Genomic DNA, 27,332 nt, shown 5'->3' on the forward strand with positions numbered 1-27,332 from the left:
ATTTGCAGCCTGACACATTGCTGCTCTCACTTCCAGGCTGCTCAAGGAGGAGACGACCTGGATAAAGACTTCACTGAGGAAACGATAAAAGAATATGATGGGAATTACTACTATTATGACAGGACAGTGTCTCCTGACATCGGGCCTGGGATGCCTGCCAACCAGGACACCATCTACGAAGGGGTAAGGGAGTTGGCTTGTTTGTTTTTTTTTTTCCATCATTGCACGCTTCAGAAACTATTTTATTCCCCCAGAGCTCAAGATGAGCAATGCAAGAGGTGGTGATCCCATCCCACTTGGGTTCATCCACCCAAGAGGCAATGTTTGCCGTGCCATCAATGTCTCCTTGCTCGGGGCAGGTGGTGATGCCCCCACTTGTGCTGTGTACAGATGTTGTGACATTGCCTCCTGTTCCTGCTCAGGACTGTTGGTTCAGGTGATGCTCTCTCTGACTGCTTGTCTTTGTTCTGTTCCATGCTGCAGATCGGAGGCCCACGGGGTGAGAAGGGGCAGAAGGGCGAGCCTGCCATTATTGAGCCGGTAAGGACAACCTCTCTGCATTCTTTATGGCGTGGTGCTCTTGGTAGTACAGCTGAGAAGAAAATTTCCCATTATTTGATCCATTTTAATATAAAATATCATAATTAATTCTTTTTAAGATGCTTCACAGAGCAGCTTAAATTAGGAAGGAAGTGCTCAATTTCCCATGACATCTCATTTGCTGTAGCGCAACCCCAGACCTTCCAAAATGGAAGTGCCTGGCAGAGGCCATTCTCCACCTCTGTGGGGATTTTGGAGGTCCCACAACGCCACTCTTGCAGCCTGGGGCCAGACCACACTCTGACCCAAAACCTCTGCTTGGGGATGGCTTTAATGGTGCAGCCAATGGGTTCGTCTCTGTGAAAATAAAGGGTTCTCAGAGCACAACTTGCTCCACTGCCTGCTCCCAGCTCCCAGCAGCTTCCAGAAAAGCCCTGTGTTGTCCCAGGGGGAACATCAGTGCTTTCCTTCTTTACAGCATCACTCTGACCTAGTTGTTTCTACAGTTCCACTCCAACCCTGGGGTTGTTTTGCTTTCTAAGGAATGGTTATAAACTGTGCAATCTACACAAAAGGTGGGTGCCCAGCAGAGCATCCCATAGGTGCAGATAGAGCTGGGGCTCCCCAGTGCAGCTCACATGCCCTCAGCAGGACAAGGGGTTGTTGGCACGTGTCTGTGTGTCCACGTCTGTGTCCCTGTTGAGATGCTGGGGTGCTCCTGGGCTGGGAGCAGGGATTGACATGGCTGTACTCACCTCGCTGGCCCAACTCCAAAGGGCCAAGCTGCACACCAGCAGCTCAGTTAACCCAGTTTCTCTTGGCAGAAAGCCCAAGCGGTGCCGAGCGAAGCAGCAGTACTTCCCATTGCCCACAATCCCTTCTTTTGTCTTCCAATTCTTCCTCCATTTCCTTCTCAAGGAGACTTTGCCAATGCTGGCAGAGTGAGGAGCTGGGGGCAGCAGTTGGGCTTCTCAGACCTTCACCACTGCCTTCCCTCCCTCCTTTCTGGGTCCAGCAACTCTGCAAACAAAGGCAAGGAGCAAACACTTTGCTGAACCATGCAGCAACATGGAGAAGGCAGCTTCAGCAGCCCACCCTGGGCCGGAACCAATCTGAAACGTTACAAAGCGAACAAAATAACGGTTAAGTTTAATCATCCAGAAAGAATTTGGCAGCCTTCGCTATTTCAAAACACTGGAGCACGTATAGCTTTTGCCAGAGAGTAAACAAGACCAAATGCCGCCGTGTTCCTATCCGTTCAGTTCCTCTTTAACAGAGAGAAATTCACATTTGCTGCGCTCTTTATCTGGTTTTTGATCGGAATTGCAGCAGAGGGGAGAAAATAAAAACCGAAGGCGGGTTCTGCTGAATTCTCTCATCTTTGCCTTCGAGCTGCCTGTCCTTCAATCCTTGCTCTGTGCTGACGCTCGCTGGAAGCAGCAGGGCAGCACAGGCTGCTCGGGGTTGTGGTCGGGATGCTGGGACCACTGTGGCTCAGTTGTGGGGGTGACAGGCTGCCTTTCCCTGCTTTGGGCCAGACTCCGGTGCTCACAGCTGCCTTCGGAGAGAGTTTGATCGGCTTTTGCACAGCTCCTCTCTGCACTGCGGCCAGTTTTTGTGCTTTTTCTGCAGTGTTAGCCTCACTTGTGGGTAGCAACGGGGTGTTGAGGGGAGTGACATCCCTTCTTCCCCTGGATGGCCCCAAACGTGCTCTGCTTGCAGTCCCCTATGGTGGTATACCCCCACAGCTTCCCACATCCCCACTGCTGATGAGCGGTCATGTAAACAGCAGTGATCTCTTGCCGAGGAGAATCTCCAGATGTCCCTAAAGCTGGAGCTCAACATAAACCAACTGATAAATATGGGAAGATGCCAAGGATGTTTGCATCGTGAATGGGCTAATTAACCCAGGCTGTGCATAGGAGCATCCTGCAGCCGGCCGTGGGAAGCAGAGCCACGGTAACCCTGGTGGCACCCCCAGAAAGTTCTGGGAGGGACAGATGTGGGCTTGGGGCTCTCTGCATCAGACTGGAGACACTGTTAGCACAGGGGAGGAGAAGGGTTGGTATTGGGTTCTGTATTGGAGGCTGCAACACACCAATGTGCCATCGTTTGTCTCAGTGGGGATGGGCTCTGTGGTCCCCCCCTGTATGGGGAGATGTTTGCTGAGAGCTCTGGGATTTTCTATGGAAAAGGAGCTAGGGCTTTGTGGGTGTCATTCCTGGGGGATCAGGATCACCTGCCCCATCCTGGTAGCCCTCAACAGCAAGGAGCTTGTATTTAGTGTGGGTTGAAGGAGTATGGTGTAGGGATGACATCTAATTCCCAGCCAGAGGAGAGCAATGCCTCCATGGTTGGCAGTGAAATTACTTCTAGAAAGCATTTGTCTGCTTGAATGGGAGGTTTCTTTCCTGCCTCTTACATAGCCATGAGGGGGAAGAACAACCAAATAAATAAATGAACAGAAACAGCTCAATTCCATTGAGTATGGGCTAGACCTGATTTAAAGTTAGGACAAAATATTTAGATGAAAAGAAATGGAATAATATAATTCTGCTGTTTTGCCTGCACAGTGATTTCCTGGGTACACAGAGTAAATCACAGTGTGCAGTCTGCTAGGAAAGTAATTTCAAAAAAAAAAAAGACCAAAACCCTTGCAGTTTGCTTATTAACTTTCTATTGTTTTTCCTCCCAGCTGCTGGGCATTAGAGATTGCTGCTTCCCAAAAAGGAGCTCTTCTCTCCATCTCCGTAACTGAGCTTTGCCCTTTAGTGAGGGGAGGAAGCAGTGAGCAGGAAGGCCGCCCCATGCTGGGGTGAAGGGCTGTTTCTTCATGTCCTGCATGATCCAAATAAATGATATTTGGCTTTGATGATGTCACTGAGGGAGTATGGAAGCTAGCAGCAAGGCCTGAGCTATTGAAGGATGGAGGAAGCATTGGGTTTTCAGCCCTGAAGTTGGGTTGGCTTTGAGGATGTGCCTTGCTAATCACTGTTATACCTTTCTCTTGTTTAGGGTATGCTTGTGGAAGGCCCCCCTGGTCCCGAAGGCCCTGCAGTAAGTGGTGTTGGGGTTACACCTTGCAGCTTGGTGGAGCTGGATGCGTGCATTGCGGGGGGCTGATGCCTGCATGGGGCTCAGCACACAGCTGGTCCCGGGCTCTGTTGCTTCCATACGCCGTGTGTGTGTGTGTATAAATGCTTTGGGGTTGATTTTCTGGAGTCAAAATAAACAGAAAGCCCTATTTCTTTTCCTCCTCTTTGCATGAATGTTACAAATAATAACACATTTCCATTCAGTGGCTAATTTTTTTTTTCCCCATCTTTTCTATGCTAGGGCCTTCCAGGACCTCCAGGACCAACTGGACCTGTGGGCTTAATGGGAGATCCAGGGGAGAGAGTGAGTATCCCTGTTCTTCTCCTGTTTGGCTGATGCCTTTCATCAATTTGTGTGTTCAGAGGGGGACAGCACTAGAGTCCTGAATGCTGCTGGTTGCACAAGGCGTTTGATAGCAATCTCCTCTGAGCCTTTGGTTTTAACGCCTCAAAATCTTCAAAGTCTTTTCCAAGCCAAGCCATTCAATGATTCTATGATGACTTTGTGATAAAATCAGGCAAAGAGATTGCCAGTCCTAAAAGGAGCTTCTGCTGTGGTGAAGGCAACCTTTGCATTTAGGGACAAACAGTTGGAGACCGCAACTTTGAGTCTTCACTACAGCAACGGGTTGGGCTTGCTTGCATCCCAGCACAACCCCTGGGGACACTCCACCACCCTTGCTGTGTTCCTTCCACCTTTTTTGTGTCCCAGACTGCTCCTGTTGGCAGGATCACTCTGTGCAGCATCTCACCTTTGCACTGGGTGGGTTAATGAACTGAACCAGCAAGCACTAGAGTGTGACTGATGTGATTTAGCAATGCTGTACCTGAGCAGTTGTGCATTAGCTTTTGATGTAACTTCAGCTTGGTTTTGGAGGAGGACCAGTGCATCCCCCTTGGTGCAGCTAACCTCTTGTATAGATAAATTTATTGATCTCAGCAAGTTTGCATGAGCAGAGTAAATGGAGCTTGATATCTGTTTTGATACCTTGATGCATTGTTACGTTGAGTGCAGTCATGTATGCCTTCAGAATAGCTGCTAGGATATTGCTGTTGTATTTGGGGCATGTCTCCTGCCCAGAACGCTGTGTGCATGATCTTCTCTTTGAGAGGTTTTATGTTTTCTCCCATCAGCAGTGAATGAGACTTGTTTTGACTTGGAACAGCACAGATTTCTATAGGGAGTGGCTAAAAGAGAAAGTGAGGCGTGTAGGGAAAGCCTGGATTATCTTCACACGGGGCAAAACCAGCTCCAGTGTGGTCGGGGAGCAGCACTGAGATGAGCATCCAGGACAGCATTGAGCTCGGGGGCTGCTGGGAGCAATTTTAGCGGGCATCAGAAATTCACCTAAAAATAAAAGCAGCCCTAAGGACAGGGCTGTTGGCGGCCTGAGGTATCCAGCAGTCCTGTTGGCCAAAAGGCCAAAAGCAAACCTGCAGCTGGGGGTCTGAAGGTAGTCTGGGACCTTTATTTCCAGCATTTCTCTGGGAAAGCACAGGAGCTCTCAGTTCCCAGTGTGATGGTCAGGGCTTGAGCGTGTTTTCCTGGCACCATTGCATCCTCTGCTTCTTTAGCAGCTGCTTTTGGGATGGGGAATTGTGTCCTATTTGTCCCTGGGACCTGGAAGGGAAAGGATGGGGAGACCCAGACCCACTATATCTGCATGGCTTCCCATTCCTCTGACAGATTTCCTTGGATTTTGTTGAGTTCTGTCCATGCAGAGTGGGAAGGTCTGCACAGACAACGGATGTTGTGTTGTTCTGATGTGTCTTAGCACAGCTAATTGCTGCAGCTCCTATTAAGGATTCGTGCTGTGGCATTGTTGTTTCTCTCTTCTTTTCACTTAATTTTCGAATTTAATTGCATAACCTAAGACCCGGAATGAACAAGAGAGAATTCACTCCATTACAGAGAATCAGAACAAGATCTCTGCGTGATAAAGGAGCTCGGTGCAGAATCATTTTTAATGTTTATGTGATACTGGAAGTTTGCTGTGGCCTCCTCTGAAGCCACCGTCAAATGTGCATCAAACCTTTGGATTTTATTGCTTCTTGCACCAGCCATGTCCCCCACCCTGGAAGTGGCTGATCACCTTTCCACTCCAGGATGGGATGCATCAGAGCGTGTGAACACCAATTGGATAGAACTCTGAAGTATTTCTCTCTAAGTCCTTCATATCTGGGCTCTCTGCAGTGAGCAGGGGCTGAGCCACTGTGCCACAGAAGCCTTTTCCTGGACTGGTTTTCCCCACCTTCTTCCATCCTCAGCTTTTAAAGCCCAACTCTGATCCCTTGCAGGAAATGCTTGGGATCACTCAGAAAAAGCATTCTTGAGTTTCTTTTCTATGCCTTGTCCTTCCCAGCTCCACCCTTTCACCCTTCCTCTCCCACCCATCAAAGTGCATCTCCATCCCACCCATAGCTGACCCACACTGGAGGTGTCTCTTTTGGTTTTCAGGTGTATTTGAGGAGATAGTTTAGACGTTGGTGTATTTTTCAGGGTAATGACCCTGACTTGAGCCCTGGTCTTTTAATTAAAGCTCTTTGTTGCAGTGCTGGTCTCTGGGGACTTGGCTGGCGTTCAGCTGCTGCCACACTCCTGCAACCCCTCCAAGTGTGCTTCTGTAAAGCCCCCCCCACCTCATTTACGCTCCAGGTGTATTTATTGGTTTTTGATGGAACAGTAATAACATTTCTTGTGGTTGTGACATGACTGAGAACGAGAGGCCCTGACGGAGCTCCATTGATCGGGGTCTGCGAGCTCAGAAAGTCAATATGCAGCGGTGGGCTGAGCCACTGCTCAGAGAAGTTAGTTTAACCCATGAATCACTGCACAGAGGTTGACTTAACGCATTGGATGCCACTCAGAATTTGCTGTGTGCTGTCCAACTTTCTCTTCCACTTCCTTTGTTGCTCTTCTTTGGCTCCCAACAGTTCATTTGCGTTATGAGATGGATGCTGACCATGCTGATGAGGGGGCTGGTACTTCTGTCAGTTGTCCATGCACGTGCAGGCATTTCCTGGTCTGGACATTTCCAGGCTCCCCTTGAATAGCCACACAAAGCCCATCAGCTTTCCCACGTCCCTGATGTTACTGTTACACACCTTGAAATAAAAGGCTCAATTTGCATTCAAGCACAGTGTGCACATCTTGCTTTTTCTAAGTGTCCAGAACAGAACATAATACGACATATTGCTCATAGAGAAGCAATGAACTTGCAAAGCCAGGAACTGCAACTGCATTGAAAACACTCTTTTCAATTAGAGCAGCTCCTCTTTAATTTGTTTATTATTAACCCTGCGCATTGCTCATGAATTTACATGGCGCTTATGTGCATACAGTGAGGAACACTGCATCTGATAGACTTTATATTTGCAATCAGACAGGTGCACTGAATTAATATAACAACAATATTCAGCTATGTTAATATTGGCCAACACTCATTTAGCTCTGTTTTATTCATTATGTTGGTTGGTTCGTTTATCCCTGTAATTTTACAGCATGAAGAAGCACTTGTGACACCAGTATAGCTGCAGCCAGCCTATTTGTGGGAGGAGTGATCTGAGGGGGTCTTTCCACTAGTGGAAAGAAAGGAATGTGGAGTATTCCAAAATGGAATGAAGAAACTGGGAGAAAAATATGCTTTTTTTGAACAAGGTGCTCTACAGCAATGGAACAGACCACAGCTTGGTCACTGACCCTGTTGTGTTGGTAACTGGGGGGGTGTCTGGGTGCTGCTGGGCTCCTGTCAGCCTCTGGCTCTGAGCAAAGGTTGGTCTCAATGCCTGTGTTGTGTTTCCCAAGACCACGCAGTCGTTGTGTCCCAGTGGACTCATTTCCTCTAAGGACAGTTTTGCATCTCAGGAGTGTGATAGGATCCCTAATGCCTTTCGTGTGGTTCTAAAAGTCTTGAAACTTTCAGTTCCTGTGTCAGACTGCTTTGCTCAGAACGCCCTGAATACTTTGCTCGTGTAATTCTCCGGCCAGGACCAAAAATGGGAGAAGAGTATTCTGTGAGGGTGACTTAAAGCACGAAACTGGACTAATAAGGGCTCGTGGTCGGTGTTGCTGGGCACTGCTCTGAAGACCATTGTCTGTTGCTGTCTCGTTCTCAAGGAGCCAGATAACAAATGCAGTAAGATTTCAGCTAAAGCACTCCTTTGAAATACTGCATCAGTTTTTGCGTTCAGCGTGGCATTTTAGAGCACTGCACCAAATGAAAGCTGAAGTCCCCATTCTTGGTTGCTATATATCAGCAGATCTCTATTTACGTAATGAGAGCAACACAGATTTACACCAACTGAGAGTCTGGCGTGCTGCATTTCTCAGAGGCATTCTAAGGCTTCTGCAAGCCAGCCTGAATTGCAATTTACAAAGTGCTTTATGGTCTGGATTCCCATCCATACTATTGCCCCCCACTGCTCCACACCGCATGGGGGAGACCTCACACACCTGACCTGGAACAAAACGAGGCATTGATGCAGAAGACTGTTTCCTCACCGTTTGTTGGGCAGAGCACACAAGGAGAGATAAACAACCCCATTCCTGATCCATCATCTGTGGGACCAGCGCTGAAAGAGAGGAGAGAGAGGGAAGAAAGTTTTTTATATAAAGGTGAACCTGGCCTAAATTATTTATGTGCTGTGCTGCAGCAGATGGGACTGCCCTCTGCACCTCATCGGTGGAGTCAGGGATGCTGGTGTCAGCCAGGCTAAGAAAACAGCACAAATGTAACATCACGAGCATGTCTTGAAAAATGGATGGGCCGGCATGTTACACAGCTCCCTTTGGTGCTGAGGGAGCTGCTGAGTGCTGTGCTGATCAATCACCAGCTGCAGTGCTGGGCTGTTATTCTGGGCTGGCCTTGGTGCTGGCTGCCCTGTAATTGTGGTGCAGGACACAGAAATAGCTCCGTGGGGTGGAGTAACAGTGGCTCTCATTCCCCAGAGCTGGGCTCTAATTTAGGGCTCGGTGCTTTTGGGTTCCTTTTAAGAGGGAGGTGACAAAGGAGATGTTAGGTTAAATAAGATGTGGAAGGAATGAAAGAGGAGGGAATGAGGAGATGTGAGGTGAAGCGAAGTCCTGTGCTCCTGCAGAAATGGGGAGCTGCATGGCTGAGCATCATCTTCCCACGTGGGGGAAGATGATGTGCTTCCAGTCCCCAACATGTCCTGAGACCTCAGCCCAAACCAGGGAGGGTCTGATGGGATGAGTTAGACACCCTTCTAGAAATAGACTCAATGAGCACCCAGGCGTGTCTGCAGGAGAACGGGGCAAGCATAATGCTTCAACTAATCTTATTAAAAATGCTCTGCTTTATAGATTTTGTTCTGTTTTCTCTTCCTCTCTCTCCCACCCTCATCCACCTTCCTTTGCCTTGTCTGGTGAGCATGAAGCTTCCCAGGACAAGGGCTGGATCTCCTGTGTCCTTGCTGCATGTCCATGCAGATGTGGGATTTGGGGTAGGGTTTTTATTTTCCCTTTCAATTGGTGTCTGTGCAGGCTTGAGAGTTTGGGGCAAGTTGAAGAGAGTTAGAACTAATGTAGATGTTTGTTGCTTGCTCTTCCAAGAGTGCTGGTTCCCCAAAGATGAATTTATTATTGGTGTTTACTGAGCAGGGGAGTGTCCAAGCCCTCAAACCTGAGCTGTTGGCCAGGTAATCCTGCCTGCCTTGCCATGAAATGAGCACCAGGGCTCCTCTTGGCCTCCCTGGGATGAGATCAAGTCACTCTTGCCTTCAGCTCCTTAAGCTGATGTGAAAATTGCAATTATTGCACGTGTGTTGGGTGGTTGGGTGTCCTCCTACTCTTCTGTAGGGTTATGGATGGATGTGCAAATTTGGGTTAGCTTAAACTTCTTGCCAAGTACGCAGCTGGGAGTGCAAATAATCTGTGGGCTGTCATAGGAAAATTGGCCATATTTGATTATTTACAGCTTCATCAATACGTCTTTTACTACATACTTGTTTCTTTAGTGCAAGTTAAAGACACTCAGCTGATGTTAATCAGCACAGCTCCTTTCAGGCCCTTGGAGTTTTGCTGATTTATGGCTGCTGACAGGATCACTCCATTGTAGACAGAAGTGGTCTCATAGGACGAAAAAAGGCAGAGGAGAGAAAAATGGAATGACTCAGGTGACTGAACATGTACGGAAATGTATTTATTTTCCGCTATTTCTATTTCACTGACTTGAGTTATGAAGTCTCATATACCTTTTTAACAGATTTTAACAGACCCAACTAACCACTGATTCCATTGATTTGGAACATGGCAGAGGCTTTTATTGTTCACTTGAACGTTGCTTATGGCAGATACAGAAAACAAGGGAGCCAGGATGTAAGAAGAGGGAATTGCTAAGAAAAACCATGTGTGCCTACAAATGTACTTCCACAGAGTTTGCCAGACCATCAGGATGCCAGCATGCTCGGTGTGAGCTGTCGAGATAGGGAGCCCTTTGTGTTGTGACATATGTCTGTACAGCCACAGCCACTTGTGTATGGACATGACTAAGACGATGCTACAGAAGTTTATTTTTATTTCTCCTTCTGACAGGGACCGCCTGGCCGCCCAGGTCTTCCAGGAGCAGATGGTTTACCAGGACCACCAGGGACAATGCTTATGTTGCCTGTAAGTATAAATGAAGCCAAAAAAAAGCACTAAAATGAACTTCGCTTCTTGGCTTTGCTGCTGCTGAGAGCCTGTTTTTGCAGAAGTCCCTATCTCTTGTACACCAAGGGCACATTTTCTCTTGTGTGAAAGATGGATCTGGATCATTTCCCTTACAAATTTACATTTTGCAAAGCACTGGCACATTTTCACAGATCAGAAGCTCAGGGCAGGTGAACTGAAATTTCTGAAAGCAATGAATAACCATCATTGCTTAGGCCTTGGCATAGCATAGGAGAGTGAAAGTCATGAAGAGGCAACTGAAGACACCTCCAGTGGCCAAATTCTTTTTGCAGAACCCTGCCTTTAGGGTGAGGAGCCTCTAAGGGGTCTTCAAAGCAGGTCCTGAAGCTGTAAGCACCTGAATTAACTGATCTGTTTTGGTGACCAGTGGTTAATTTGTACGTCCTTTTCCCTTACACGAAGCTAACAAGCACCAAGTCAGCCTTCTTGGTCCTGGGACACAAAACGAGCAGTTATATTTTGTGTCTGCTTTGATGTGAGGTTTCCCTGAGGAAACCAGCTGTTGGAAATAAGTGGCTAGGTACCAAAGGGAAAGAGCCTTGAGTGAAAAACCGCAGCACTCTTGTACAGGCTCCAAATCGTGGGGTGATATGCATGTAGGATACTGGCAGGGTGCCGAGCAGAGCCCAGGCCAAGCGCTCGACATGGAGCTCAGCTGGCCATTACAATGCATTTGTTGGCCCCCACGGTAAGCAACCTTAGGCCTATAAATTGTTTCTTTGAACCCGTTTGCCAAGTTTGTGTGGTCGTGCACCTAGTGCCAAGCAGGCACGGCGCTGAGGTGAAGCAGAGGTGAAGGAGACGTCCAAGGAGGTTCTGTGCTCTGCAGTCCCTCCTGCAAAGCCATAAGGACACGTGCAGCTAAGGCAGGAGGAGGATGTGTGTCCCAGAGGGTGGGTTTGTAGCCTTTGGGAGTGGAAGAAACTCCTTCCCTTTCAAGTTCAGGAAAATAAAAAAGCTAATGCTTTCTGCTTTAGAAGTCCTTTGTGTGCTGAGGGGCTGTGGTTTGAACACTGGGGCGAGTTCTGTTCTCTGAAGTATGTGGCCACATGTGGGAAATGCAGCCTCTGTCCCATGGCAAGCAGACAGCACCGTGTGAAGATGCAGAGGGAAATGCAGCCCAGCATCCTGACCTGACCCCTCCTGGCCAATAGCATCTGCGTAGGGAACTCCAGGCCTGGGAGAACTGTGCTGTTCATTTGGAGCTGTGCTGTGTGAGGTCCTTACAGTGCAAAGCCCACGAGCCCTCCTGTGGTGCACTGCTTTGAACCAGCAGAATTTGCTGCATGGGTATGTTGGTGAGAAACAGCTGGGGTGACCTGAGAGTACCACGGTTAATGGGGCAGCAAGAAGGATAGCGGTGGGATTGGATCAGTCATGCTGAACAGAGCTGCGTAGGAGCAACGCTTGCATGGAGTGACAGCAACCAGTGACCTGCTCTCTGCCTTGTTCCCACCAGTTCCGCTTCAGTGGAGGAGGAGATGCTGGCTCCAAAGGACCTATGGTCTCTGCCCAGGAAGCCCAAGCCCAGGCCATCCTACAGCAGGCGAGGGTAAGTGAGGGAAAGGGGAGATCTCTTGCAGCCCGTTGAAGTGAAGGACCAGAGTAAATTTGACAGAGCACTTGTCTGCACGCTTTCATCATCTGTGGTGGTAGCAGCTACTCAGCCCATGTCTGAGATGGGACGGCCACATGGCTTGAGGTGGTGATGCCTGCATGGTTTGGGCTTAAACCTTGGTCTTTCATTGCCTGCAGAGCGTTCTGTTGATGCCAGTCCCTACTGTAGCATTCACTGCTTCTGCTGACAGTTTTGAGAGTATATATGAAAAGCTGTGGTATATGCTGTAGGGGATTTCTTTCTTTCGTTTTTTCCCAGCAAATCTCACTCAATAATTGAATGTATGTCACAGATGTAAGCTGTTCCCAGCCCCGTGAATCTCAGCAGGCAGCTCGCAATTCCCTTTCATGCGTTCATTTGAAAATGCATGATGAATATCCGTGCAACTTTTTTTTTTTCCCCTCAGATGACCTTACTGATTGATGATCAAATAATCCCCTGCAATGTTTATTATTTAAACTGACTGGTGAAATGAGATCAGCCGTGCACGTTCCCAGTACGATTCCTGTTCTGTGGCTGGATGAGTATGTCAGCATATCAGGCTGTACATACTCATCTCTTCAAAATAAGACTTCATTTCTAGCTGGTACAACTTTGAATCTTCCCTTTCATGCGTGCTTCTCTGAGGTTACTTTTGATCATTAGCTTGTTAAAAGCAGAAAAGCAGCCGGCACAATTACAGCTGAAAGCAACACGTAGGCACCCCCCCATAAGCACATTGCTGCTGTCTTTGCCCCAGTCCTGTCCAGGCTGTGAGCAGCCAAGGGGAAAACGCACGATGGTTTAGCCAGGCTGTAAGCAGAGGGATGCAGCAGTGGGTGCTTTGCTCCTCTTCCAGCCAAATGCAGTCACTCAGGGCTTCCCTGTGCTCTTCTGCCCCGGATGCAGTCAGCCTGCTGTTCTGAGCAGCTTGCCTTCACTTCAGCTGCTGAAATGAGCTGAAAAACCTATCCCTTTCACCTCTGAGTGGAATAAAGTCTATTGGGATCACCAACCAGCAGGGTAACACGTGCCCCTTTCAGGTTTATAGCGAGGACTTGAGCTCAGTTGGGGCTATTTTGCTTTCCATCCAGCTCTCCTTTATCTGAGGAGTTCAATTTTTCACATGCTCAGGCAGAGCACAGGGCCCTGACGCCACCAGCCACTGCATTTTCCTATCCATTAACCTTCCTCTGAGAGTAATATTGGTATATTATGATTCTTGTGCTACCTCGTCACTCTTAATTTCCAGGCTGCCTGCAGTTTTTTCACCAGTATTTATTTTGCTGGGAAATGCAGTTTTTGACCAGACAAATTTTTCATGGGAAGCATCTTCTTTCTCAGACCCCCTATTTTTTTTTGTGTTGCTCTTGGCTTGTTTTCTGCTTTACAAAAGGAGTGACGGATTGGAAAAAACAAAGTACCCCCCAACACACACACACAGACAGAGAAAAGTCTCTTTTCTCTGTTTTATTTTGTTTTCCGTTTTTGGATAAAGGTTTTCTTAAAAAAAAAGAACAGCCCAAATCCTGAGTGAGCTGGAGGCTGTGGAAGAGAAGCCGAATATTTCCACAAAGAAAAGGATCCATTTCTTGGCTAACATCAACCTATCATCAGACGAGTTCAGCTGAAATCCCTGATACCAGGAATAGGGAAATAAAAGGCATTTCAAAGGGGGAAATGATAGGCTGTGGTAGAGATGAGAAAGGAGTCCTGCAGGGGAAATTCATCTCCTTCCTCTTTTTTTTTTTTTTTTTTTTTGAGTGTGTTGTTACTTGCATTGTTAGCTTGATTTATTCCCTTAAATTTGGCTTTCTGTAGTCTCCGAGCCAGCAGTGTTTTAGAGCAGCTCCCTTGTAAAGGAGAGTTGTGAAATGGTGCCACATAATCCCATGTTTTTGCAATGTTTAAACACTTTCAAGTTCAATTGTGAGTAGATTTTAATTGCCGGAACGAAGTTAATTAGAACTCTTATAAAGTGATGAATTGTCATGAGAGAGCACATAGTCCAGTGATGTTACGAAGTGTGGACAGCCCCATTACATAGAAACTGCTGATCTAAGGTCTGGTTGCATGACCCCTTACTGAACTAAAGCCCCCTCCACTGGAAATAGAGTTGTTCTGTTTGTGAGATATTACACGTGACCATGGGCTTGGCCCATTTATGGGTGCAGGAAGGAGTTAATTGGCATTACAGTGTACTCTCTGGGGTAAATTCATTGAAATGGTGGAAACTGCTGCAAGGATTCGTGCTTCTCAGAGAGTGGAGAGAATGCACAGTGCAGCTCGTGGCACGACAGTGGCTTTGTCCCATTGTAGCAAAGCAGGGACACAACTAAAGCAATGGTTCTCTTTCTGTTGCAGCTGGCACTGAGAGGACCGGCGGGTCCGATGGGTCTGACCGGGCGGCCCGGCCCCATGGTGAGTGACAAAGCAATGATGCTCTCGGTTATTACCTGCATGGATCCTCCTTAACGACCTTTGGGTCTTCCCTCTGTTGGGACAAAATGCAACGGATCTTCTTTTGTGTCTACAGGGACCCCCGGGCAGTGGAGGATTGAAGGGCGAAGCTGGAGAAATGGGACCTCAGGTGTGTATGAGAGGGTCGGGGAGTGAGGGGATGTGGAGAAGTGTGCTTGGAGAGCAGCGTGAGCACAGCAGGTTCACGCCAAGCCTCTCGCTGTGCCCTCAGTCCCAGCTGTTCCCCTGCCACAAAGATGGCTGGAAAAGAGCTGAGGTGTGGGTGGCCGTGTAAATACTATAGAGCCGCTGCTCTGACCAATGCAGGGTCCATTTGTCATGCTTTTGCCTGACAGCATTTCTTTCTCTTTTCTCCCCACATTGCAGGGTCCACGAGGCATCCAGGGCCCTCCTGGCCCGGCGGGGAAGCCAGGACGCAGGGTGAGTGTCCCGGGAGCGCTCCGTCCCACTGCCAAGCAATTCCTGAGCTCTGAGAGCATTGCACAAGAGCGGGCCGACGGCCAGCAGGGCTGCTCCAGGCCTTCTCGGTCCATCTGGGCAGACGGACGTGGGGATGGGAGCTCAGGGTGGGGAGGAGGGGAGCTGGGGGAGCTGCGTGGCTGTGCTTCCAGCGCTCTTGTCCTCAGATTTTGGCTCTGCAGTGCTGGGATGGGAGGTGTAGGAGTGCTGTGTGCTGCTTTGGGCAGTCCCACGTTTGCAGGTCATGAGGTCTCGGTCCCTGCGGGTTTTGGGAATCAGTCGAAGCGATGCTGACTTGTTCTGTTGGTGTCCCTATGGCACAAATGCAAAATTTTGGGTTAGGCAGCCCACTGGCTCTTTGTGTCAGCTTACTGGAGATAAAATGAGAAAGCCTTTAGTAAACCTTCATCTCATTCCAATTTGTGGGCATCAGCATTTCTTAAAATGTACTGGAAGGTCATTTATTCCAATTGGAGTTGCAAACTGTCTCCCAGCACCCCTGCAGTGAACCCAGGCCTTGGTTAGCACCAGCCTTGAGCTTCAAGGGCAGAGCAGCATTTCCCCTTTACCAAAGGCTGCTGCTGTCTGAGCGGAGAGCTCTGGCTTCAGCAGAACCTCCCTGAGCTGCCAAAGAGCAGATGTCCCTGCCACCCTACCTTGTACTTTACATTTGACTTTGCTTTCCTCTCCTGCAGGGACGAGCTGGCAGTGATGGTGCCCGGGGAATGCCAGGGCAGACGGGACCAAAGGTAGCATCGCGTGTCTGTCTGCTTTGGGAATGTGCATCTCTTGGTAGCAAGCAGGAACAGAAGGATCCTTGGCATGGGGAGCCCACCTTCCTTGGGGGAGGTGGTTGAAATTGTCTCAGGACACCTATGAAGATGTGGGCTCTACATTTGAGAGCTGAGGGAAATTAAACACGCACCTAGAAGGCAGAAGAGCGATAGATTGTCTTTTCTTTCTTTCTTTCTTTCTTTGGAGGCAACTTTTATTAAATTGCTGGATCCTCTTAAGAATGAAACATGCTCCCTTGACTGCATTTGTAGAACAAATACTTTGGAATCCTAATTACAAAAAACAAACATGAATGAGCAGTTGGAAATATCCTGAAATATAACTACAAAGGAAAAATACCTAATAACTGGGTGAGAAAATGTAGAAGGCGTGGTGAGGAATTTTAATGCGCTGTATTTATATTTGAGACAAAATCCTTTCATTCAGCCGAGATCTGCTGGTATTATCCAGCAAGAGAGGAGCTGTTCCACTGAAATTGAATGCAGGGAAAGTTTGCTCGGGGAATCGTGTATTAAAGGTTTAAGTACTTTATTATGTAGATACTTAAAGCTGGAATAGATGGGGGGTTTTGATACAGAGACAGGAGGCTGCGAATCATTTATCCAGTAAAGTGCTTTAATGAGCATCGACTGCCCCCAAAGGAGTGGATGCCCGGGAAGAAGGGAAAACAGAATAACGAGCAGGGCTGGAAATGAGCTAACAGCGCTGTGTGCAGAGACAGAGCAATGCCCCAGAACCTGGCAAAAATAAAGGAGTGACTGGTCACAGATCCACGGAGTCACCGCTTTTGCAATACCCCTCAGCATCCATGTGCAGTCACTGAGTCCACCAGCCTACCGTGCTCTTTAGGGCGAACCAGATCTGCCTTCTGAGCCTGGCTGCATTAAGACAGTTCTCAGAGTTTGTTTGTTTATACATTTGTCTCCTTGGACTGGAAGAACATTTTCTGGGAGCTTTCGATGATTGATAGGCTCCAAAATCCACGTGGAAAACTGATAAATGCGTAGGTGCTGGAGGAAAAGGGGAGAGGGAAAATGACTTTATTTGAGCTTGTTCCTCTTTCTTTCATTCAATCTGTAACTGTGAAATCATCACCAGTCTGATGGGAGGTGAAAGCCAAATGTCTGAGGGAGAAAATCAATCCCTCCTTGACACAGAAAGGAAACAAATCGGAAAGGTATTCAAGAGCAGAGGGAAATGTGCACTAACCTGTTTTTTCTTTTAGGGTGACCGAGGGTTTGATGGCTTGGCTGGTTTGCCTGGTGAGAAGGGGAACAGAGTGAGTTATCTCCCACTTGTCTTCTGACTGCAGTCTGTAAGGAAACGTTGGCAGGAGGATATTGTTGGGAGGAGGGCAGCAGTGCTGGGGACAACCCAAAATAATGTGATGAGGACAGGAGTGTCCTGCAGGATAGTGCTGGATGTCACAGCATTCACATCCCGGGAAGCTGTGACATCCTTCTGGGGTTGCCTGAAAGTGGGGGCAGAAATCACACTAACCAAATAGAGGGTAAAAAACAGGAGGCAAAGCCTGCTTTTAGTGCTGTTGTGGATGGGAACTGCAACAATACAATGGGATTCTTCTCTTTACCTTATAATTAAGCAGTGGGGAAAAAAGCAAGAAGCTCATTATTTTGGCAGGCTTGTTCATGCCTCCTCTCCCCAGAGGGAGCAGACAGTACTTTGTAAAGAATGCAAGAGTTTGAACAGCAGAGATTGCATTGTGACTGCAAGCTGCACAGGAAAGGAAAGACAGTGCCTGAGAGAGATGCTTCATCAGCCAGAAATGGAGCAACCAGCACATCTTGGATGAAAGGCTGGCTGTGTGCAGAGCCCCAGTTGCACTCGAGTGAAGTTGCTGGAGCCCATGTGTGGCACTGAGTATGTGCAGAGGGGCTTCAGAGAGAGCAGGGAGAAGGGAATGCGAGGGTACGAGTATCTGCAGCTCGTGGTGCAGGCACAGCAGTCAAGCCCAGTGTCAGGTTTCTCAGTGCTACCCAATATCTTCCACTGCTAGAGTTGTGTCCACCTCCCCTGAGGTTTTCTCTGTCTTTCCTTTGTAGGGTGAGCCAGGTCCCCACGGCCCCCCAGGGGCACCCGGAGAGGACGGGGAGAGGGTAAGTTTATCTCTTGATGCAGCAGTCCCTTGAATTTGTAAGTAAGCCCTGCAAAGAAGAAGCAGATGTGATGCCAGGCAGACATGTGGTGGGAGCCAGCAGTGAGTACGTGTCCCTCACTGCCATGCTGTGCAGCTCATCACCTCGTGCATAGGGTGAGCAGAGCACTGGTGGGAGGAAACGTTGTGAGGAATGTGTTTTCTAAAGATCTGGTCAGAAAGCTCTGGTTTTGTCAGGAAAAAAAAATACCATTTTCATCGTGTATCTGTGCTGCTTGTTTTCTAAGGTAGAGTAAATTGTAGCAAGAAATTCCAGCCAGATGTGGGAGGCAAAGATGAAATTGTTTGCTGCCTTAACACTGTGTAGTCAATAATCAGAAGGCCTTTAGCAGAGCTCAAACTAAGTGATTACAGGCCTAGGAGTGCTGGTATAAGAGGAGAGCTGGCAAATGTGTAGCTCAGAGGTATGTGTGGTTTAATTGGAGGAGCGAGTATGGATTTCTCAGGCTCTAATCCCGCTCCACAATGTTCTCTTTCCACCTTTGGCTATTTGTTTCCTCTGTAAAACACAGATAACAACACCTCCCTCACCGCAAAGTTGGGAGGATTAATTTGTTGTGGATGTGTGGTGCTTTGAAGTTGAAAAGACCTAACGTGTCTTTTGGGAGAGGAACAGATTTCTGGAGTCTAAAGTGAAAAAGAACCGTGTAAGGGGCAGAGAAGCTTGGAGGATGTAGCTGGGTATGATAGAATGCATTTTATTGGCAGCAGAGGAGAGTTTACAAGTGCTGGCTAGGATTGATTTCCTAAGAATGAGTGAGCCGGGTGTGACAGGGTGTCCCTAGGGGAGGTTTTAGTGGTTTAAAAGTGACTTGGAGGAAGCTCTGTCCTGTTCTTCCCAGTGGACCCCAACAGAGAGTGGGTGTTGGGGGATGAGGAACGACCCCTCTGGTTTATCTGAGGAGCCAATGGGTTAATCTGGCTCCATCAGATCCTTGGACAGCGTTCCCATGCTGGCTTCCCACTCCGTTAAGTACTAAATCTTGTGGTTATTGACTCACATGCCCTGAATTGTTCCTACAGTATCTTGTCTGTTAGCAAAATCCATCTTTATAAACACCGACGTGAATTATGAAGTATCCTTGCAGCATTTCTAATCCTTGGTAAATTCTGCACACGCAGTATTAGTCTCGCAGCTTATGAGGCCTCCTTTATGCACGGCTACCCTTTCCTTGCTCCGGGGAAGCTGCTTTTCAGTGTGATTATTATTTAACAAGAACGAAACACCTGTGATGTGACTGAAATATAACTGCTGTGCTCTGTCTCTCTGTGCCTTCGCTGCCGGGCAGGGGGATGATGGAGAAGTTGGACCCAGAGGGCTGCCCGGAGAACCTGTGAGTATCTCCTTCTCTGGCATGATGGGCACGGGCTGGATGTGATCATGATATTTAGGGGTCCTATGGGGCAGCTCTTCAGGTGCTGAGGACCCCTGAGGTTCTGCCAGGACTGAGCTTCCCTGGCTTGAAGACCCAAGGGTCTGCCCTGATGACTGCTCTGCTTTTCTTGCTCCGGTGGCCACTGCAGAAACACAGACCTTTCTGAGCTTTGATTTCTAATGAGTGAAAATTACTTTGCTCAGTGGCTAGACTTAAACCTGGTCATTTTAAAGGTAAAGCTTGACTTAGTTGGTCTCATTTTTCCTACCTGTATCCTTCTGGATTGTCTAGGAGTCAACTGTGGGCTGGGGGGCAAAGGATGTATGCTAGGTATATGTGAAATGTGGGGTTTTGTGAGTGGAAACTCTGGGACTGCATCTCAGGGTGTGATCCTAGCAGGGTTCACCCCATGACATTGGCCATGACCAATGGATTGGTGCTTTGTTCACCTTGCATGGAGCTGCAATTGTCAGTTTGTCAATGGCTGGGTCTGCAGCTCCACGTGTTGTCAGAATATCTCACCAAAAAAGAAACAGTTGAATTTTCAATTTCAGACTCAGAAAGCATTTTCTGCCTTAAGAACCAAGTATTTATGATGATGTTGGCAGTGATAAACTCTGTTTCTGGCTGGCTGTAGACTTTAGTCTGTAATATTGTTCTTGGCTGCTCATAATATCCAAAATGCATTTCCTTCATTATAAAAAGAACATTCACTATCTGCCATTGGCCATCAGCTTTGTTTTCAAGGTGTCTTATTTTGTTGTTGTAAGGCCCAGTGTGGTGGCTCAAGAGTAATTGATGGAACTGCTGGACACACTTCACATGGGAAAGGAAGGCTTGGCATTTATGGACTCATTGGAACTAAATTACAGACAAGATGTCTGATTAACTTCTGAGGATGATTAATCAATCCAGCTACCTGCTCAGCACAAGTCTAAGCAATAACTTATGGGTTATTAACTTCTTAAAAGCATTAATGAGCTAAGATAACAGAGTAACAAAAGGGGAAGTTAAACGTTGATAACGCTTGCAGAGAAGTTGATCTTTATAGCAGCAATGCAAGAAAAAATATCTGTGATGGCCAGAGGAGAGGTATTAATTGCACTGCAAGAAACTTTCTGGTCATAAATGTACATCCCAAATCTGCTCGTTTCTATCTGCTTTAAGCCAAAAAAGAGTCTTACCAAATATAATGGCAACTGAAACCAGTGGTGGGCCTTCCATCCCCATAGCTGGTTTGTACCAGCATCAGAGCAGCCTGGAAGGAGCCCTGGGATGGGGCTGCCTACCAATGTGTCCCGTTGGCCCCATAGCCACCAGGTAGAGGAGCTGCCAGGTGTGCTTTGCAAAGAGAAAAACCAAAGCATAAACTGTTAAGTTTACCCTCTCAATCAGAGACAATTCTCTTGCCACACCAGAGCAGTTTTCTCAGATGTCCCTGAATTTCCCTGAAGGTGATGCTGGTTTCAGCTTGGTGAGAAAACTAAAAACGGAAGGAAAGCACTGTGATAAGCAGTTGCGGCTGAAGAACCAAACGCCTTTTGAAAATGTACTTTTGTGCTGCGGGCTGAAAACCTTTTCCAGCCTTGCAGAGTTGTACAGATTGTCAATGATTAAAATTAAATCTGGAGCGACTTGGAAATGTTAACCCTAATCATCCATTAGTGGAATCGGTTCATTTTTCATAATGCTCTCAAGCTAGAATGACTTGGCTGCAACGTATTTTGCATCATTGTGCTTGCTACAGGGTAATCCAGGAACATGATTAAATTATTTATTAAAAAAAGAAAAAAAGTAGCTGAAATAGGCCTTTTTCCAATCCAAAGAAGAAAGGTCTGAGTGTATATTATTTAGTTTACCAAAAGCACTTCAAGGGTGCACGCACACAGGGTTTCTCTTACTGGTTTTGAAGCACAGGAAGATGCTGTTAGTGCAGAAGCAGTGGCCAGCACTGAAGCTGTGTGGGCAGCGTGATGCTTGTGGGGGAGCTTGGGGAGTGCTGACCCTGCTTGTTTTCTTCCTAGGGCCCCCGAGGACTGCTGGGACCCAAAGGGCCACCAGGACCACCGGGGCCACCGGTAAGTTCCCAGGGCTGCTGCCCTCCTTGGCCATCTCATGAACACCACCCTGTGCCCATCCATCATTCGAGCAGATTTGTGTAACTGTATACATCTGTGCCATGAGAAGAAGCATTCCAAAAAAGTTACAGCCCTAAGGCTGTATTCTGCCCTGTTTTTATGTGCTGTCTCATCTACCTATGGCAGCTCAAGGCTTGGCCCGCTTGAGTAGAAATTAATACCTAGCTCAGGCTGAAAGGGAAGAATGAGAGCTATTAACACAGTGCCTTGTGCTATTAACTTTTGCCTGAGGGCTGTTGAGCCTTTAGAATGGTTTGTTCACATTCTGGGCAAAAGCCAAGGCAGGAACGTGCAGTTTGTTACGCAGAAGGCAGTCACCTTATCTGCTGTGCCCTGCTGGCCAGGGAGGTGCTGATGTAAGGGCTCGTTCTGCAAATCACTGCAGCTCGCTGAAGTCCCCAGACTTAAGACCTGAACCCTGTGCTGCTGCGAGAGCTGAAGGGGTCAGTGCTTTAGTAGTGAGTGCTGGGAGGTCCTTAACCCCTCCCGAGACGTGAAGACATCTTCAATTTGAACCGTAGTCCTGCTGAAATTCAGTGAGTGCCAGGTCTCACACGAGAACTCTGGTAGGAATGGATAAGCCAACCTGCCCCAGAGCAAAGTGGTGAAAGCAGAAATGCCATCCCGAAGAATGCACTTAGCCACGTACACCTTGCTGGAGGTGCTTAGGAAGCTCTTGACTTTTTGTGGCCAGGCTGTGTGCTGCTGGAAGCAATCCGGCCAGGGCTCATCGATCAGGTGCTGATTCTGCTTTTGAGGAAGGTTAAACCAGTGGGAAAAGACCACAAAGACTTTTAAAGTGTAAATTTACACGGTGTCAGTTTAAGTGTAATATCATAGAATTGGCTATTTGACCAAACACCTTTAGGAAATGGTTCCATGTGGGCTGTAGGGCTTCCTGATGTTTTTTTGGTTTTACTGCATTTTTCCCTGTTTTTGAGGTACAAAACAGGCAGATATTTTCTTCATGCTGTTTCTTAAATCCTTTCCCAGGGTGTAGCTGGTATGGATGGACAAACAGGTCCCAAGGGGAATGTGGTAAGTTCTTGCTGCCCATTTTACAGACAGTTCAGGCGCTGCAGACAGAGAGTGTATGCAAAATGTGAAATGTACTCTATTAAATTAGATTTGCTAATTGGTTTTTAGTCTGGTCTAGACTCCTATCAGAGCCTGTGAAAACCACAGAGAGTATCTTCCTACAGCAAATGGTTGTTAATTTATTATAATTTCTGATGGAATTACACATTATTTCCCCATGAAAGATCAAACGTTCTCATCGAGATGTGTGCTGTTCTAATGAATATCAAAGTGCTGTAGCTTAAATGATGGGGGGGGGGCAGAGGGGGGGAGAGAGGAGGGATCTTTGTGTCTCCTACTTCACACTGCTGGGATGAAATGGACTCCTGCAGAATCGAGGCTCAGGATGCTGTGAGAGGGTTGGTGCCAGGCAGGAGCTGGTGGCTCTGTTCCTTGTTTTCCTGCTTTCAGCTCTGCTGTTGCCTCCTCACAGGGTCCCCAGGGTGAGCCGGGACCTCCAGGCCAGCAGGGCAACCCAGGTGCTCAGGTAAGAGGGAAACTCTTTTTCTATTGGTAGGACAGAGGGATGCTGATTTGGGGCATGTTTTGCTCACCAGTCAACAGAGGGACCAGCAATAAGATCTGGTGGGAATGTACATAGCTGGTCCAGAATCTTCCTGAAAATACTCCCAGATTCAGATACCTCTGGTTCTTAGCTGTGATGCAAAGCCAAGCCCAGGTCCACGCAGCCTCTTTGGCTGAGCCACATTGTGTGGCTCATTCCTGACTTTTAGAATCCCATGGTTGGGTCACTGGGAACCATAGCAGTGATGCAGATGTCCAAGTCCCACCATCTCCTCTCTCGGCGCTCCTCGCTCCTCAGAACATCCCCATTCCCATCATGGGGACAAACCACAAAGCAGAGCAGCTCTCCAGGGGCTGTTCTAAAGCAAAACTTCATCGTCTCTCACAAGACATTTTGAGAATGAATGGAGCTGGGGAAGTCCCCAGCCGTCGCAGGCACTGGAATGATGCTCAGCTGAGGCACTGCCAAAATGCATTTGGAATGAATAGCTTATTCCTTACTGACCCGAGGTTTTTTCTATTCTCAGGGTCTTCCAGGTCCGCAAGGCCCCATCGGTCCCCCAGGAGAGAAGGTACGATGAAATGCTGCTGCTCTGACTTAAGACAACTGTTACCATTAATATGCATTTGCTGCTTCAGCTGCTTCTCTGCCCCATATGCAACATCTGTTTGCAGCCGTGTCCATGAAAGTCTAATGTGGCTCATTCCAGACAGAAGAGAGACTAGAAAACACAGTTTACCTCTAATTCATAATATTTGCATTCATTTCCTATTTTAACAGAAACATTTTGCAGGCAGCCTATGGCAAAACATTAGGAGTGGGCTGAAAATTGTCTCTTTCACTGGGCTAAGTGCCTGTAAGTCTGAGCAGGATGGTAATGGGAAGAGCTGTGGGTTTGGGTCACGCTCCTTGTCCTCTCTCCTGACCCGTGCCAACAATCTGTGGTATCCTATGGCTGTTGACGTGGGGTAGCTGCTGTTCTTGCATCCTCTGGCAGCGCTGGGACCATTAGGGTTTAAACAAGGGTATGGGATCAGCTTCTGGAGTTGGCAGAGCTGTCATTCCCCAGGTGCACGTCGGCAGGGGATCTGTGGTGTGTGGATGGGGTGAATCCCTGCTCACCTTGGTAGGCTGCAGTTATCCATCAGTGGGAGAGGAGCAGAGAATTAGCAATTCCAGTGGCTAAAGGGCTCTTGGCTTTAAATGCTGAGTCACAACGCTCCTCAATAGGGTGAGAAATCAGGTGGCTGCTTAATTAGAAAGGTAATCACTTAGCGATGTTAAAGCAGCAAGACACGGTCAATGGGGGCAGCTCCACTCTTCTAATTTTCTTCCTTTGCCAGTTAATCTTCTTGCCATTTGTCACCAAGGAGCGGGCGTTTCTTGGTGCACAGAGCCCCGTGCATTGATACCCTCCTACCTGTGCCTGGAGTGCTTTCCAGCAGGGCTGCAGCTACTCCCAGCCTTGGCTCTGCTCCCAGCCTTGTGCCTGGGCTCCTGCTGAGCTCTCCTGGGGTCTGCTGAGGTGTGGGATCCATCCCGGCACGCTGCAGTGACTCTGCCCAGAGACGTGAGCAGATTCGTTGCAAATCAAGGCAGCTCTTCCAGCTGACCCCTATGTCTGCAGCCTTTCACAATTAGGGCAAGCAAGAATGATGCACTGGGGGCTCTCACTGTTGCAGCTGATGATTTTTTTTTCTGTTTATTTTTAGGGGCCGCTGGGCAAACCTGGTCTTCCTGGCATGCCTGGTGCAGACGGTCCTCCGGTAAGTGCTGGCCCCAGGGCTCTGCTTGGCACAGAGGCTGCAGGGCTGATCCTGCACCCATCCACCCTGGGTGCACCATGGACCTATGGTTTCCCCTTGGCTCATGGGGTCTGAGTTGGAGGAGCTCTGGCTGAGCTCTGGCCCTGCTCTGTGCTCTGCTCAGCCTCACAGTGCAGCACAGGGCCCTCTTTTGGGTTTCTCCTTCCCCTTCTCCTGTTTTTCCTCTCTGTTTCATGTGAGTTTGCAGCTCACAAAGGTAAGGATGGTCTCACAAGCGTGGGTACTGCAAACACAGAGGGTCCTCATCTCCCTGGGCTCTGCTGCAGAGCTCTGATAACAGCAGGCTGCAGTGGCTCATCAGCTGGATTCTTGCAACTTCCTCCTTAATCCGACTTCAAACATTTGCTCCTTTCTTTCGAAGTTGGTGTCTGGCCTCAAAAACAGGCCTCATTTCTGCACACCTCTGAGACACCTGATTTTGTGGATGACAAATGGAAAACAGTTACATTCCACTAATGCAAATGCAAAGCATGGCGAAAAAAGAAATACAAATAAATTTACATTTTCCACCCTGGGATTATCAGTCGTACGAGGACATTTCAAATATCCTTACAATTGTTAGCTAAGTCAATAGAGCAGCTAAAGCAAAGCCCAGAACATCTCCAAGGCTGTAGCTTTTAATGTGAAATTCTTGCAGCAGCCTCCAGGGAGCTTCGACTGGAGAAGGTCTATTTTGTGCAGATTGAAGGCTGTGTCACATCAGCAAGTTGAGCATGGACAGACGTGCATGGACACATGGCCACTGGTAGCCACATAGTTTGCAGCAGGTTGTAGGTTTGTTGCACTTTCCAAGGACAAAGCTTGCCCATGTTCTCTTCATAGCAATTGGTTTTGAAAGCCATCTGAAAATCCCTGAGGGCCTGAAGCACCTTGCTGCGAGAGCCAGCCGAGTTGCTCATCAATTTTTGATCTTAGTGACAGTAATGGAGATGGGCATTTGGGAAACGGTGGTGATTTAGTGTAGAATGGCTAGGAGCCTCTGAAGTCCTGGTGTGCTTTCATTCTGATTCCCCTGGGCTGCAGGCAGATGTCAGGAGCCCAAGGTGAGCAGTTATGTGCCCCCCTGATGCACTGATGCTGTTGGTGCTGTTTAAACTCACAGGACGAACTCAGATTGCAGTTTCTCTCCATTTTGTTGATGCATAACTGGCAGCTGTCATTTTGTTTCTTTATTAATCCCACTTGTTTTATGAATTCCTGCTTGTCTGACATTCCTGATATGAAGACTGATTGTGGAAAATTGTTCTGTGATCTCTTGCTGTATTGCTAGAAAGTCACTTGTGTATTTCAGGAAGAGTTCATATGTAAAACAACCACTGCAAAAGGTTTTAATCATAGAATAGAATAATAGAATGGCCCAGGTTGAAAAGGACCACAGTGATCATCTGGTTTCAACCTCCTGCTATGTGCAGAGTCTCCAATCACCAGCCCAGGCTGCCCAGAGCCACATCCAGCCTGGCCTTGAGTGCTTCAGGGATGGGGCATCCACAGCCTCCTTGGGCAAAAGGAGCTGGATGTGCTCTCGTCTTTAAAAGAAAAAAGGAAGAAAGATGCCTGGCTGTGCAGCACTGCCCTTGTGGAGGGTTTATTGCTTTCGTACAGATATTGCCAGACAGAGAACATCTTCTGACCTGGCTCCATTTTGGTTCCTGTAGTAGGAAAATCAACGCTACAAACTGCTCCCATGGATTTCCTCGGTTTCTCACCAGTCCCTCCTGCTGTACCTAAGGCAATTTGCACTTTTGCTTTCTGCTGATTGAACTCCCAGCAAAGCGCTGCTTCTCAAAGCTGTGATTGAGGACGTGGTGGGAGCTCTTGGACATTGGTTATTCAGCATCAAATCCCAAGAGGAATGCTGGCCAGCATCCGGCTGCCACCAGACAGGGATGCAGGTTAGCTGCGCCTTTGTCACGAGATCCTGTAACTGACTCCAGGAATTAAGAAATTAATGAGGGGCTCTGAGCAGTCTGGGCATCTTGTGACCTTCACAAGTTTGCTAACGTGTGGAGTTAATTTTATCTTCCTCCCCCCCCCCATCTGCAGCACTTCTGTGCTGCTTGCTGCTGAGCTTACTGAGGTGTCCTAATGTGTGACCAACACTGCAAAACGGTTTGTGCTTCTCTGCTGAAAGGTGGTGAGGAGTGAGAAGGTTTAATAACCAAGAATAATAACGCAAAGGACTAAACACAGTCTTCCTTTTTTTGGGAGACGCCTGCTGGCTTCAGAGGGGCTTCTCCTATCAGTGAGAGTTTCCTGGAGAGCAGCTCTTGTATGACAAATAAATCAGAGCTGCCTGAGTAAGCTTGTTGGCTTCCAAAGCATTAGCCATGCTCTAAATCCATTTTTTCCTCTGCTTGTCTCTTTTATTAATAGGGTCATCCTGGCAAGGAAGGTCCTCCTGGAGAGAAGGGGAGTCAGGTAGGTGTCAACAAGTTTCTTGTTACTGTTAAGTATTGCAAAATATGAATTAAGAATCTAACATTAGCTTTAAAACAGAAGATTCATTGCTGGGGAGGCATGGAAGTGCTGCAGCCAGCGAGCTGCTGCTTGTAGGA

At 47.9% G+C, this 27,332-nt stretch overlaps 1 protein-coding gene across 1 annotated transcript in view; it reads left to right on the forward strand.

Annotated features, from left to right (window-relative positions):
• COL5A1 (collagen type V alpha 1 chain) overlaps positions 1-27,332 on the forward strand; it is a 128,406-nt gene that overhangs the window by 60,718 nt on the left and 40,356 nt on the right. The window contains 19 exon segments of the mRNA XM_085239143.1: positions 37-183; positions 484-540; positions 3,556-3,597; positions 3,877-3,939; positions 10,189-10,263; positions 11,786-11,878; positions 14,288-14,344; positions 14,460-14,513; positions 14,771-14,824; positions 15,559-15,612; positions 16,884-16,937; positions 17,722-17,775; positions 19,124-19,168; positions 21,235-21,288; positions 22,342-22,386; positions 22,859-22,912; positions 23,478-23,522; positions 24,664-24,717; positions 27,151-27,195. Of these exon segments, the coding sequence (XP_085095269.1) occupies positions 37-183; positions 484-540; positions 3,556-3,597; positions 3,877-3,939; positions 10,189-10,263; positions 11,786-11,878; positions 14,288-14,344; positions 14,460-14,513; positions 14,771-14,824; positions 15,559-15,612; positions 16,884-16,937; positions 17,722-17,775; positions 19,124-19,168; positions 21,235-21,288; positions 22,342-22,386; positions 22,859-22,912; positions 23,478-23,522; positions 24,664-24,717; positions 27,151-27,195 (1,146 nt within the window).

Source organism: Meleagris gallopavo, chromosome 19, assembly GCF_905368555.1.
Source record: "Meleagris gallopavo chromosome 19, MGAL_WU_HG_1.1, whole genome shotgun sequence".
NCBI lineage: Eukaryota > Metazoa > Chordata > Aves > Galliformes > Phasianidae > Meleagris > Meleagris gallopavo.